The sequence below is a fragment of the Paralichthys olivaceus genome, chromosome 1 (genome assembly GCF_024713975.1).
Source record: "Paralichthys olivaceus isolate ysfri-2021 chromosome 1, ASM2471397v2, whole genome shotgun sequence".
Classification (NCBI taxonomy): Eukaryota; Metazoa; Chordata; class Actinopteri; order Pleuronectiformes; family Paralichthyidae; genus Paralichthys; species Paralichthys olivaceus.
In genome coordinates this window covers 21,339,917-21,352,733 of record NC_091093.1, presented here as the reverse complement: position 1 = coordinate 21,352,733, position 12,817 = coordinate 21,339,917, and the positions used below count along the sequence as shown (strand labels likewise).

At 41.0% G+C, this 12,817-nt stretch overlaps 2 protein-coding genes across 5 annotated transcripts; both read right to left on the bottom strand.

Moving 5' to 3' along the window:
* Positions 1-4,329: 4,329 nt before the first annotated feature.
* nsun3 (NOP2/Sun RNA methyltransferase 3) lies at positions 4,330-9,104 on the bottom strand. Its single transcript, XM_069525166.1, has 6 exons — positions 8,869-9,104; positions 7,588-7,691; positions 7,045-7,499; positions 6,494-6,645; positions 5,817-5,938; positions 4,330-5,609 (listed from the first exon to the last, which is right to left on the bottom strand). Exons 1-6 carry the CDS (start codon positions 8,989-8,991, stop codon positions 5,273-5,275), a joined length of 1,293 nt encoding a protein of 430 aa, XP_069381267.1. The 5' UTR covers positions 8,992-9,104; the 3' UTR covers positions 4,330-5,272.
* A 1,236-nt stretch (positions 9,105-10,340) lies between these two features.
* Positions 10,341-12,771, bottom strand: LOC109624749 (ATP synthase F(0) complex subunit C3, mitochondrial-like). 4 transcript variants are annotated; one of them, XM_020079630.2, is made up of 5 exons: positions 12,650-12,771; positions 12,214-12,319; positions 11,485-11,556; positions 10,792-10,991; positions 10,341-10,673 (listed from the first exon to the last, which is right to left on the bottom strand). In XM_020079630.2, exons 2-5 carry the CDS (start codon positions 12,250-12,252, stop codon positions 10,559-10,561), a joined length of 426 nt encoding a protein of 141 aa, XP_019935189.2. In that variant the 5' UTR covers positions 12,253-12,319; positions 12,650-12,771; the 3' UTR covers positions 10,341-10,558. The 4 variants fall into 4 exon arrangements, with proteins under 4 accessions (XP_019935189.2, XP_019935194.2, XP_019935190.2 ...); XM_020079635.2 differs by having other exon boundaries at positions 12,214-12,314; positions 12,650-12,709; XM_020079631.2 differs by lacking the exon at positions 12,650-12,771 and adding an exon at positions 12,569-12,634.
* Between the last annotated feature and the right edge of the window lie 46 nt (positions 12,772-12,817).

Below are 12,817 nucleotides of genomic sequence, written 5' to 3'. Positions count from 1 at the left end.
GGCATCCTGGCCACTTTACAGCAGCACACATTCCACTATGACTGGAGCATGAATAATAAATATATTATATATAAGTGCTTAAGTGCCTGCATAAAATGTGATGAATAGACTATTGAATATCCCATCTAAGGATTTTAAAAGGAGGCTCCAGGAGGGCTCCACTTTGACTGGATTACCTGTAAATATGTTCTTAATTTGATGGGTTGTCCGACGTTTGAATTACACCCCAACTGATGTTTTTACGACCTTTTAACCTGAAAGTATTGGTACAAAATCTCTCAGTTTTAATCAGCAGCTTCATACCTCTGCCCCTCTGACTTCCTTTCCCCTTCTCTCCCTTTGGGTGAAGAATGTATTATTCATGCTTCTGCTCCACTCGGGGAGTGTCCACTCCGACAAGGTTTGAAGTCTGGAAGTTTAATAGAAGTGAAGTAAAACTGAAATGAGGCAACTCGTTCTGGCTGGACATGCGGTGGATGAACATGTTATTCTCGGGCACGTGCACTTGCAGGGGTCTAATAAGTGTTAACACATGGATTCAGTGTGCAGCTTCCTTTAAGTACAGGTTCATGAACTAAAGCGATGGAGCAGGCCCTCATGAGGGGGGGTGATAAAGTGAGAATAAAGCATGGGGTTTCTAATGATCAGGCACAGACTGGCTCATTATCACATGACAAGAGGACAAATCCAGTGCTGCAGGAAAATGTCACAGTTCAACTTGAACTTGAAGAACTTCTTATTTCACTTTCGTCCACATGTATTCATTTCATATTGTATTTTGTTGTAGGTGGAAAATGAAGCTGCATCATTCAGTAGAGCTACTTTTCAGGGTTAAGTCAACTTTTTCAGACCAACTCAAGGATATTTAGCAAACTGCAAGTTAAGCTAAAAATAATTGAAATAATATGACATGAGGATGTTTTGCTGAAACTCCTTTCAACCTCCAGGGATTTTTCACTGCACAGAACCTGTCTGTTAATGTCTTATTTATGTGTCATTGTCCCAGGACTGGGTCAGAGCTTGACACTTGAATATTGTTTGCTTGTCTTTGGGGAGTCTGGTTCAATTGTTTTGATTGAAATTTGCTTGAAGTGAGCAGCTCATCGGTCCTTGTCTGTCAGATGGATCCTGATCTGGCAATTTAAGCATATGTGTCAATTACTTCACATTTTGATTGTTTTTGCTCCCATACTTATTCTAGCATCTCTGCACTCTGCACTCAATCATACATACATACTTTTGCACATATATTTTTATTCATGTACATAGTAGTTAAATGTTTGCTTAACCTTGTTTGTTTATTTGTCTATTTCTGTGTGTTGAGAGCAACAGAAAAACTAGAGACAGATTCCTTGTATGTGTACACAAGAATGGCCAATAAAGCTGATCCTAATTCTCACGTTACAGCTTAAGGAGTTAGAGATATTGTGAAATCACATAAATAATTTAAGCCTGTTCAAAGTTACATTAAATTTTTAGGACAATCATGACTGGATTGTTAAAACCGATGATCCATGTTCTGTATTTCCCTGTAGCACCTGTCTCTCATGTTTTCAGTGTTTTGCTGGCCTCTTATGAGAAGACGCGGATCACCAGGTTCTCTGCTGAATCTCAAAACATCAAAAAAACACTTTGCTCTTGCTTTGTTTGCATGTCAAGTCTCTACAAGTGCTCGACAGACAAACAGTGGATGAAAGCATGAAAATGTCTGTGTTCCTTTGCTTGATCTTAAAGTCTGTCAGTTGCCCTCACAATTTCAAACCCGTCTCCTTGATTTTCCTCTGACATCTTCTGTCTGTGGTGACACTGACGTACCTGATGTCTCAGCAGGCCATTAAAACACTTTGTTCTGTAGCCAGTCAGCGCTCAAATAAAACCTTGATTGTTTTTCTGCATTATTTATTGAGTTTGAATTAGATAAAGACTTTGGCTCATTCATATTATACTTGTCTAACCGGAAGTGGCAACATGATGATTCCAGCAGATTTGTTTTAGGGTTGTATCCCAGTTACTTCGTAGTTGGTCCGTAACGTGTTTCTCTCTTGCAGAGATCAAGCTTCTTAATTCTAAGTGTGTTTATTCTTGTATTCTACAACACCACACACTCAGACACTGGCTTTGTTAATTTGTGTGAACATGGACATGGTGACCTCTACGAAGAACTCCTTCTTCACAGACTTTATTCCCTCCGAGATTAGTCTTGTAACAATCCATCACGAGCAGCAATCCCGGTCTCTCACTTCCACTGATGGAATATTGACAAACGATGACATTTGAAATGAATGATGGATTCTCCCAAAAGGCCCTAAATCTATAGATCCACTTGTTAACTGACACACACTCACTGTCAAACGCTTCAAGTCAAACATTTTTCAGGAATGGAAAAATATCAGACTGACGGACAGTGATTGTGAAATCTGATTGGATGCTTTTCCAAGTTAGTGATGTTCTGCAGATGCGTCCATCCATTGTCTTCTCGACATATCCTTCAAGGGTCGTAGGGGGGGGGTTGGGCTGAAGCCAATTGTTCCATACACTATATACTTCATATAAAGTCATCATACCATACAGTATAAGGCAGCCTGAAGGTGGTTAGCACTGTCACTTCTATATTTTCATGCAAACTGGGGGTGGCTCAATTGGAGACCAAATTATTTCTGTGCATGTGAGTGAATGGTTGTTTGTCGGCCCTGTGATTCGCCACATGGCGACCTGTCCAGGGTGAACTCCGCCTCTCGTCAAATGTCTGCTGGGATTGGCTCCAGTTCCCCCTGCAGCACCTCAAAGGATAAGTATGGATGGATAATATACATTGTGCAATAAATGATCCTTAGTAGCTTCGTAGGTCTAGAATTGACCCATTTAACCCCTTTTTATTCCTCCTTTCTTAGCGAATCTGTAAAATGTAAAGAGAATACGAGAAGTGAAGACAAACATCATCCCCACATGTTCTAAAAATGACACTCAGCAGAGCTCAGGTCACATTAGTCCACAATGTCCTCAGGCATTCAGGGCCTTATACGCTCCATATCTCTTTCCCGTCCTATCTACTGTTCCTCCTCTCGTTTCGCCTCCTCCTCTCCCCTTATTGTCAATGACTAGCGTTTTAATGATTACATCTGGCGGTGCCACAAATTAATTCTTGCCTCTCTGGCAAAAAGCTGTTCTCCACCTGATTATGCAAAGCAGGCCTACATTCTCTCCCTTTGAAGTGGAGGAAAAGCTGCTTAGAGATTCTCCCCTTGAGGAAACACTGCAATGAGGGGGAGCATCAACAAACCAAGAGTTCACACAAAGGTCAGCAACATGGTTAACCCCGATGAAGCCTCACTTCATCTCCTCATCTCCCCACACTGATGTTTCAGTGGAGTAATGATGGACTGTATTTGAGAGCTACTTTGCAGAAGGGAAGCAAAAGTAGGACAGCCAATAAAAATAGCTTTATAAATGCACCCGATAATGCTTGTGTCTATGGTCACGCAGGGTAGTTGGATGAAACTGGCGCAAGGCTCTCGCAGCTTTCCTATTCCAGCAATCATATCCGTGACAGTGTGTCACAGGCTCCCTCTGAACCTCCAGCCTCATATACTTCTACTTCAGTCTGTTATGTTCAAAAGGCAAAAATGCAGCTCATGAATTCTTGGGTGTTATTGTCTATGGACACTTCCAAAATACTTTCAGTTTCTCGTCTGAGCAATCACAGCCTGATGAAAAGCTACAAGACTGCGACGAGGCGGCATCTACTTTTCACCCAAGCATGAGACAAGAACCACAGCGTAATGAGCCACTGTAAGAGATGATACCGCTTCTCGATCCCACTGAACAGACATGATGAAAGACGGAAGATCACTTCCAGAGTGACTGTGTTCATTCACAGTAGGACAATGCACGGATGGAGAAACAGACATAAACTATGTGTTAATTATGTCATCACTGCTTTGAAAATGTTACGGTTATGAAACCGATTCCCGTAGGACACCTTTAGCGCGCGGCTAAGTTTGTCATCTTGGAAGACATTTACAGTGAAGTTACTGCGATGACAGTTAAATATTTAAAAACAAGCCAACCAATAAACTTTAAATTAGTCGTGGATGTTCAGATAGAAACTTCTGACTCAAGTGGTTATCAAAATTGAATGAGCACAAGCTAATTTACAGATTCAAAGTGTGTGAGATGAGATTCTGAGAGTGAGCTTCTGTGATGCCAAGTCTCATGTCATCTCTTATTCAGTATTTAGATACAAACTGAAATAAAACTCACAGCATTCACTGCCAATGGAATTAGCAGGGGTTGAATCTTCACATGACTAATCCATATCATTACAGAACGTTGCAGTTATATAATAACAGTTTTATTATCAAATGTGGACACAATTTGTATGTGAGCACTTGAAAAACATGTTTTGTCAATATATAGGTAATTGTAAAGCTAGTGTAATGAACAATAAATAATAAATAGAAATAATAAACCGAGGCTAAGAGGAAATGTCTTTTTTTGTGAAAACATCTCTGACGTTATAACACCCTAGGCGCTTGTAATTAGGAAGCAACATTATCATTAATTTGACCACTTGATGATGTACGTTCAATATTCACCTTCTGTTTTTGGTCCCTACGAGCTTGTGAGGGAAGAATCTGGTGTTTTAGCTGCCCCAGTGCTATGTGGAGCATTCACTTAGCTTGATTCCCCAGCAGCAGCCTCAGGTTCAACTCTGACAACTCCTTTTGCTGCATCTTCCACACTCTCTCCCCATCCTTTCACTCTACAATCTGTCCTGTCAATAAAGGCAATAAAAAGCCCCCAAAAGGTAATTACAAAAAAGAAGACAAAGCTTTGACAGTAGAAGCTGGACACATAACAATGAGCAATAAATCTCCTGAGTGGAGCAGCAGACTCTGATGATAATACTCGGTAGGGAAGAAAGCTGCAGGTAAGTTTAAATGATGTGAACGGCGTTTCGTTTTTTCGTGTTCACACAAACACGGACTTACTCAAAAAGCTGCTGCTTAATACCACAAACACTTTAGCTGCAACACTTCCTCTCTAAAGGTGAAGACTCATTCACCTGCAACAGTTTGGCTTTGGAACACTGACGTGTTTATTTCTACATGTCTTAACTACTGCTGCTATCACTGTGCTCCTCTAAGAGTATCACAGGTTAAATGTGAGTTACTAGGTTTGACAGTTTCTACGTGTGAGTCAGTTCTGCGAGGTACTTTGCATCTCAAAAGATTCCATTTGTTTCCAAATATCTTCACGGGACAGTCAGCCGCTATGTCCTTCTTCTAATCCGAGACAAAAACATGGGTCCCCAGGTCTTTCCAGGCTGAGGAACCACTAAAATGCCGAGTCTATGGGGATAAGAGGACAGGGCACCCTCCTGAGGCAGCAACGAGTGCTTGTGGGAGGTCTTTCCATAACCAGGGTGAGAGGGTCTGAACACAAAGTGCTCTGATAAAGGAGCGACTATCTCATCCCACAGGTCTTCAGGTTCCGCCTCAGGAAAGTCATTCAGCACCGTCTCGACCACAGCGTAGTTCTCCGAGCTGGACAATGTGCAGGTTGAATAGACCACAAGACCCCCTGGACGCACCAGTGACAGTGCACACCTGTAAGGTTGCACAATTTATGTTGTTTTCCAAATATGTGTTTACATTATATCGCCTGCAACAGTACAAGACAGGGAAATATTTCATAATCCCTCATCTGACTAAAAAGAACGTAATTTTTTAAAAACTATTTTGCACAGTAATGTTATAGGTGAATATAGCAGAAACATATAGCAGATATGTTTTTATATTGGGCACTGGACTTACCTAAGCAGCTGAGCCTGGAGTACAGGCAGTCTTGCTCTTTCCTTCAGTCTCTGCTCCCCCTTCTGGCTGCTGCAAGAATACAGCCAGCTCCGGTCATTAGAACACGGAGCATCGACTAAAACCTGCAACCAAGGAGACGGGAATGTGAGCAGTTCAGAGTCTGAGTGCAGTGGTATTGAGAAACAGAAAATCTCAAGAACTGAAAGTGAAGGAGTAAGAAAAGTGAAATAGATAACGACAGAAAAAAATGTAAAGGCTGCAGGTCTCGAAAATAAGCCAAGTACATTTTCTGCAAAGTACCTGAATTAAAGGCACAAATAAGGGTCAGTGACGGTGGAAAAAGATGATGTGCAGAAAATGGCTGCCTCTGAAACCTCAGTTTAGAATCTTCTCACAAATCTGTCCTTTTACAAAACCACTTAATTTCCATAATACAGCTTGAATCTGTACAGTGGATTTGTTCTACTTTTCTCTGCCTTTCAATCAACCTTCTCATTCTGAGATTTCCCTTTTTTCCAGTTTATTCCATTATTATTCAATCACTTTGACTCCTCCCAGTAATTTTTTGTCTCCCTCGTCATGGCTCCTATTTTTGAATGGACAATTTTCTTCATTGCAGCTGGATGTCTGCCTTAAATCACAACCTCCCTCAAACATGACCAGAGTTCTCTGCACACCTTGTCGTACGTCACATCTTCACTCTGAAAACGTTGTCCATCCTGTGCAGACACCATCACTTTACTGTGAAGTGAGTGAGGCACATAAGACTCCAGAGTTTTGGCAAGCCAGTCCCGTCTATGAGGGTCTGGTTCATTACAGCAGAGAAGTTCTGGAACATGACAGAGGACAGAATTATTTATAATGTACTAATCCACTCCCAGCAGTGACCGCCTACTATTAGAGAAGCTCTCAGCAGGAAATTTCCCATTCATTTTCTCTATTGATGTGTCAGAAATTGCAATGTAAAAAAATTATATATATATAGGAAAATAATAAAGGCAAAGGTACAAAACAGTGGATAGAATGTTTTAAAAGAGAAGGACATTTTTTTTAAAGCACAGTTGATATCATATGGACATGGTCAGTGTTGAGCATTTTTTATGAAAATCTCCATTTTTATAATGTATTATTATTAACTATTAATTTAACCTATTAACATATCTATAATCCTTAATCTCTGAGCACAATTTAAATAAAATCAGACAAATTTAGTTCCATTTAGTTTTACCTGGGGTGGCACACTGGAGTATGGCTAAGGCTTTTCCCCCTGGGGCGGAGCAAAGATCCAGAACTTTGTCCCCATCTCTGACTTGTAAAGCCAGCACAGGAAGCAGGGAGGCAGCGTTCAGGAGGTAATACTGCTTCAGCTGGCCATGCCGGTGAGGCTGAGAGGGAAACCTTAGTGGGTGTGCGTGGATATAACACTGTAGTGACGGATGGGGCAAAGTGACAGATGGATTGGATCGAATGTCCTGACTGAGTGCAGGAGAGGCGCTGACACATTGAGGACTGGAGTCTTTTCCTGTCTGGTTTTTAGAATTGGACAGTGGTGAGGAGACATCAGTCTGTGGCAGGAACCTGGAGAAACCCTGTGACTGAAGAATCTGTGTGACATCTGTCACTGCTGTAAAGCGGTTCAGCAGGACCCCATACTGCCAGGATTGAGGGTCCAGTAGCGCCGACCTGCAGGGGAGAAGAAATCCCAACAGAAGGAGGATATAAACACTGTCTGTGTAGAATCTGCTATCAACAGTTTCAGAAAGAAAACTACCTTGTAGACGCCCACAAGTCTCCAAGTTCCTGACTGTACTGCTGGTCAAAGAGGTCCAGAACCGGCTGACATGAAGATCTTTCTTTTTTGTGCTTTTTGATAAGCTGTTGAAAACAGGATGTAGGGCAGATGTTATAGAGAGCCACATTATCACTTTTTTAGATGCATTGTGAGGAGCGTTATACTAAATAAGCAAGCTATACGACAGCACTCTGATTGGTGGATACATTTTCTGATTGTAATTCTGATTCAGAGCTTTGAATCTTATATTCATGTAAACTTTATAATAGATTGATTAAATACAAAGCTAAGAGGGATACTTTATCAACAAAGTCTTTATGATCAAAATTCCAGTTTTACGCAACAAAAACACTGGAAGTGTAAGATTTTCCGATTCAGTTTCAACATTTATATAATGGATTGTGTCTCCTATACTCACTACACTCACTGCCCCTGATGGCTAATGAGTTTATCCTGTGGGAAACAACTGCAGGACAATGTTGGGACAAACCAACCGCCTCAAGCTCTCATTCATCCCATCATCTATCACAGAACTAAATATGGAAAAATGTTGAATCGACCATGTATCTCAATAAGCTTTGCACTCGCACATTTTACACTCTGGCTTTCAGGTTTTAATGCAAGTGTTTGTATTTCATATTTTATGCGTATATCTTTTTAAGTGTTTTTAGGGCAGGTGCAATATTCAACTCACTTTTTATTATTCTGGGTCTTACACTTGTCCTTACTGTTTTTTGGTTGGTTGTTGCAGAATGTACTGTTCTGTAGCTGCTGTAGCACTTTGGCCTAATACAACTTTCCACACTGGGACAAACTATTGTCCCAGTGGGAATATAAGACTATATTTGATTCGGTCTCAATTCCTGCAGAAGCAAGCTGATGGCCAGGTCAGGATTTTGGCATCAGCAACATGAAGCTATGGCCCCAAGCTGCCTTTTGTCAACAGTCCAGGCTGCTGGTGGTTTCATGGAGAAAGTTTGCATCACACACACAGTAACTATCACAGTCTATCTGGCTTGTGTTGTCTGTGCTTCCCTTGACCAGATTTACTCAAACTGGCTTCATGGCCATGACTGATTTTGGTGTAATTCAGTGGGTCCACTTGAACTTACGGGATCCAGTCAACATGGATCAGAAGCTAAAAGGAAAGTTTCCAACTTGTTGTGGAATCCATCCCAGAGGCTTAGACAGAAATGGAGTCTCTTGTAAAACCAGTGAGGGAGACACTTCAATAATATAACACACTGTTGTTTCCTGTACCTGTGTGTTAGCGGCTCCTCTCTGAGTTGTGTGACAGCGACGCAAACACAAACACAGCGTTAGCTTCTCGGCTGTAAAGCTACTTGTCCTCCAAACGCTGTGCACCTGGTGTAGGACGAACATTTATTTAGGTGCTCGTGTCTTTACTGCAGAACTCACATGTCCAGATTATTTTCCTTCTTCTGGAATCACTGTCACGACGAACACCAGCAGACGCCGACAGGTACGTTCTTCAAATCCGTCCTCCCGCAACCTGGAACTATTCTTTAGTTCCACATGGAAACCTTTGTGGCGTAAGATGAATATGTCACAAATCTAATATTAACACTTGATGGATTTAATCTAGTTTGTGTGTTTTTTGATTATAACTAAGCCCTGTTTGTGGATTAAGTACTTCACATGTAATTCTCTGATTTGTTCACAACATACATCTTCTGAGGCAAAATGTTTTTCTCACACTAATATAAATATCTTGCTTGATTTACTTAAGAAACAATTGGGTTTACATAAATACATGTTGCTAAGGACAAATTTCACAGTCGTGTCTTTTAAACAGATGCAGATTAAGTCCAGGACTACATATTTTTTGTAGTTAATATATATGATTGTTATATGTACATGCTCTCATAATAACTTTTTTCAGTGCACACTTATATGTTATAGATTTGCTGTCAGGGCTCCACCTGGCAGTTTCATTATTTCCACAGTTTACCAGTAACAGAAGTAATTAATCAACAAGTTGGTCCCAGTCTTCCAGCTTCTCTTGAGAGACTTGCTAACAATACCACAGAATGAATTATGTGATATATAAATCAGAAACACCAAGAGCGTTGTCCTGTTTATGTTGGGTAATAATGCAGTTAAGCATTGGTTTGGAGTCAGTGGGTCACTTGCCATGAAAGCTATTGATATTTTAATTTACAAATATTATTCATATAAATTGGAGGACAGACTAATAGCAAACAAACAGGTGTGTCCTGTTTGTCTAGTGAAGCAATAATATCTGATATGATGTGAAGTCAGAGGGTCACATGAAATTGAGCTATTGATAAAATATGAATGTTTTGTAATATTAATATAAAATATAAGCAGCACTCAAATCCCTGTGCCCTGTTTATCTTGGGTAAGAACACTGTTCAGTTTGTTTGGAGTCAGTGGCTCGCACGACACAGAAGCTATTAAAAGAAATGTATCTCCAATTCAAAGAGGAATAGTGTTTTTGTTTTCTGTGCGATAGTAAACTCAACATCATTGGGATTTTTACTGCTGGTTAGAAAAAACTAAGCAATTTCAATATGATCACTTGAGCTACAGAATATGATGATGAGTATAGAGTAAACAATCAAATATTACTGAAAATTATTTACAAACCAATTGTATTGATGAAAATGATTGTTGGTTGCAACCTAACTATGGTGAAATAAAACACAAAATAAACCTGGACACATGTAAAAACACACAACAAATGTACACACAGTTGATGAATTGTTTTACTTCTGTTATTAGTTGAATGTTTGTGAACAAAAACATTTGATTAAAAATACAATATGGTGTCAAACCGTCATTTAAAATGACTTGGGTTTGCCAGAGTTTCAAACATCACAATCTTTTAAGAAACACTAATAACTGGGAATAAGTAACAAGATGACTTTGTGATGCGTTTCCCTTTAACACCAAATGCTGAGCTAGTTCACATGGCGAACAGAATTAGGAAAGCAACCATCAGACAGAAGAGACCCATAGCTTCAGACAGAGCAAAGCCCAAGATGGCATAAGAGAACAGCTGCTGCTTGAGCGAGGGGTTCCTGTAGAAAAAGAGAAGAAGTTAGAGGCACAGAGCTTTAATAATATCTTGGACAGTTATTCCCTTTTATTGGCGGAGATTTAAAAAATGCCCTGAAATGACAGATGTGTTTAATTTACCTGGCATAACCGATAATAAGGCTACCGAACACTGTTCCGATTCCAGCTCCAGATCCAGCCACTCCCACAGTGGCAGCTCCAGCACCGATGAACTTAGCGGCAGTGTCAATGTCGCGGCTCACGGCACTGGTCTGGAAAGCCCGCACTGCCAGTTGCTGCTGAGAGGCTGCGATAGACTGTGGTGCAAGGAGGGAGGCAGTCTGAAACACAAGCATTAAATGAGCTTAGTTTTAACATGTGGTTTTTGTGACACAATCTCAAGTGGACAGTACCAAGTACAGGTGTGAACTCAAATTTGATACACATACGATCAGACCACATTCAGAGGTAGTCTGGGCCACATATGAAGGACCTCCTAGTGAGCTGACGTCCTCTGACCCGCTGCAGGTTCTCTATGAATCAAACAGTTTTTTTTCATCTCTGAATTACTTGTGACCATCACCTCAATATCAACACTGATCACCACATAATGATCAATACTTTCTTTACTAAGTAAAATCTTTCTTACAGCGCAGCTGCACAAGATTCATTCAGATTCTCCTGACTCGTCTCTCCCTCCTTCCCTTTTCGAGCCCACACAGAGACACACACACACACACAAAATCGGACATCCCAAATGAATAAAAAAAGAAGAGCAAAGGAGATCAATGACTGTGATACCTTTCTCTATCTCTAGAACAGTTTGTCACTCACCTCTGCTTTCCTGGCATCTGACACTACTGCTGCTGAGAGTGGTCTGCACAGTACCCGTGATCCAGCACGGATCTGTAGTCAGAAAAGAATAAAAATAAACAAATACTAAATTACAGACACACATGCACTTGAACAGATGATTGTTTCTACCAGCATCTTACACTGATATTTGTCATCTGTCTCAAATACTAAACTTAATAACAAGGTATGTGTTTAAACAATTTAATAGAATTCAATTGAAGGTTTAAGTTTTTCAGGCAAAATACAAAAAAATAACACTTCTAGCTTCTCAAATTGCTGCTTTAACTAAAGTTCAATCTAATTCAATACTTTTGACTAAAGGAACAATCTGAAAATCAAAATCAAGTGATCAGTTGAGATAATAATCTGCAGTAATTGCTGCAGTGGACGTTATCATGATCTAATGATAATAAATTATACAACTCAAATGTTTACAGGGCACAAACTACTGACCAGGATATTTGAAGGATCAGAATTACATGAGCCTACCGTGGAGCATAAACAGCTGTACATGAGGACACAGTGGACAGACTGAGGTTTGTCCCTGCAGCTGAGGGTCAAAGAGGCTACACAGCTGAGAGCCAGTGTTAGCACTGTTAGCTACACCATAGAAGCGTGAGTTCCGTGCACATGTGCAGGTTCAGAGTAACTAAAGTACACGAGGAGCAGGAGTCTGCAAACACCCACACACCAGGAGGACCCACTCACCAGGGAGGGCGTGGAGACGAACTTGGCGCAGGCGAACATGACGACGGGACGAGCGGCTCAGGTCAACGACAGGAGGCTGGAGGTGATTCACAGGCTGCTGTCTGCACTAAACCACAAAACACAACAACCAGCGGTCAGACTCGACGTGTCCTCACAACACAACACAACACAACACAAGACAAGACAAGACAGGACAGAGTGTGCAAAGTTAAGCGGACAGACTCGGGGACACGACTTAAGGTCAATATCAGCTGCAGACAGAGAAATGATGCTAAAGAACAAGCTAGCAGTCAGAGACAAGAGCTGAGGTTCCAGAGTTACACACACACAGAGTTACACACACAGAGTTACACACCGGAGCTGTGGCTTAATGTTGAACTAAACCAGAGACAGAGGACAGGAGACAGAGACAGAGACAGAGGAGAGAGGGTCTCACCGGTGTGAAGTAGAGGTCGAAGACACGAGAGGCTCACACATGCGCAATGTGGCGTTTAAAAGGGTGACTTCCGGTTTCCTGGAGCGACAGAGGGCGCTAGAGAACTAAAGAGAGAAGTCATCATGGCAACACATGACAATAAGAACATGTTAGATTTGATATGATCCA

Coding starts and splice junctions, on each gene's coding strand:
- nsun3 (XM_069525166.1), bottom strand. CDS start 8,991: ATGTTCGTCCTACACCAGGTGCACAGCGTTTGGAGGACAAGTAGCTTT. Junction 7,692..8,868: donor GAGGAGCCGCTAACACACAG/GTACAGGAAACA, acceptor TGTTTTCAACAG/CTTATCAAAAAGCACAAAAA. Junction 5,610..5,816: donor CTCCAGGCTCAGCTGCTTAG/GTAAGTCCAGTG, acceptor GCAACCTTACAG/GTGTGCACTGTCACTGGTGC.
- LOC109624749 (XM_020079630.2), bottom strand. CDS start 12,252: ATGTTCGCCTGCGCCAAGTTCGTCTCCACGCCCTCCCTG. Junction 10,992..11,484: donor CAGATGCCAGGAAAGCAGAG/GTGAGTGACAAA, acceptor CTTGTGTTTCAG/ACTGCCTCCCTCCTTGCACC. Junction 10,674..10,791: donor CTTATTATCGGTTATGCCAG/GTAAATTAAACA, acceptor CTTTTTCTACAG/GAACCCCTCGCTCAAGCAGC.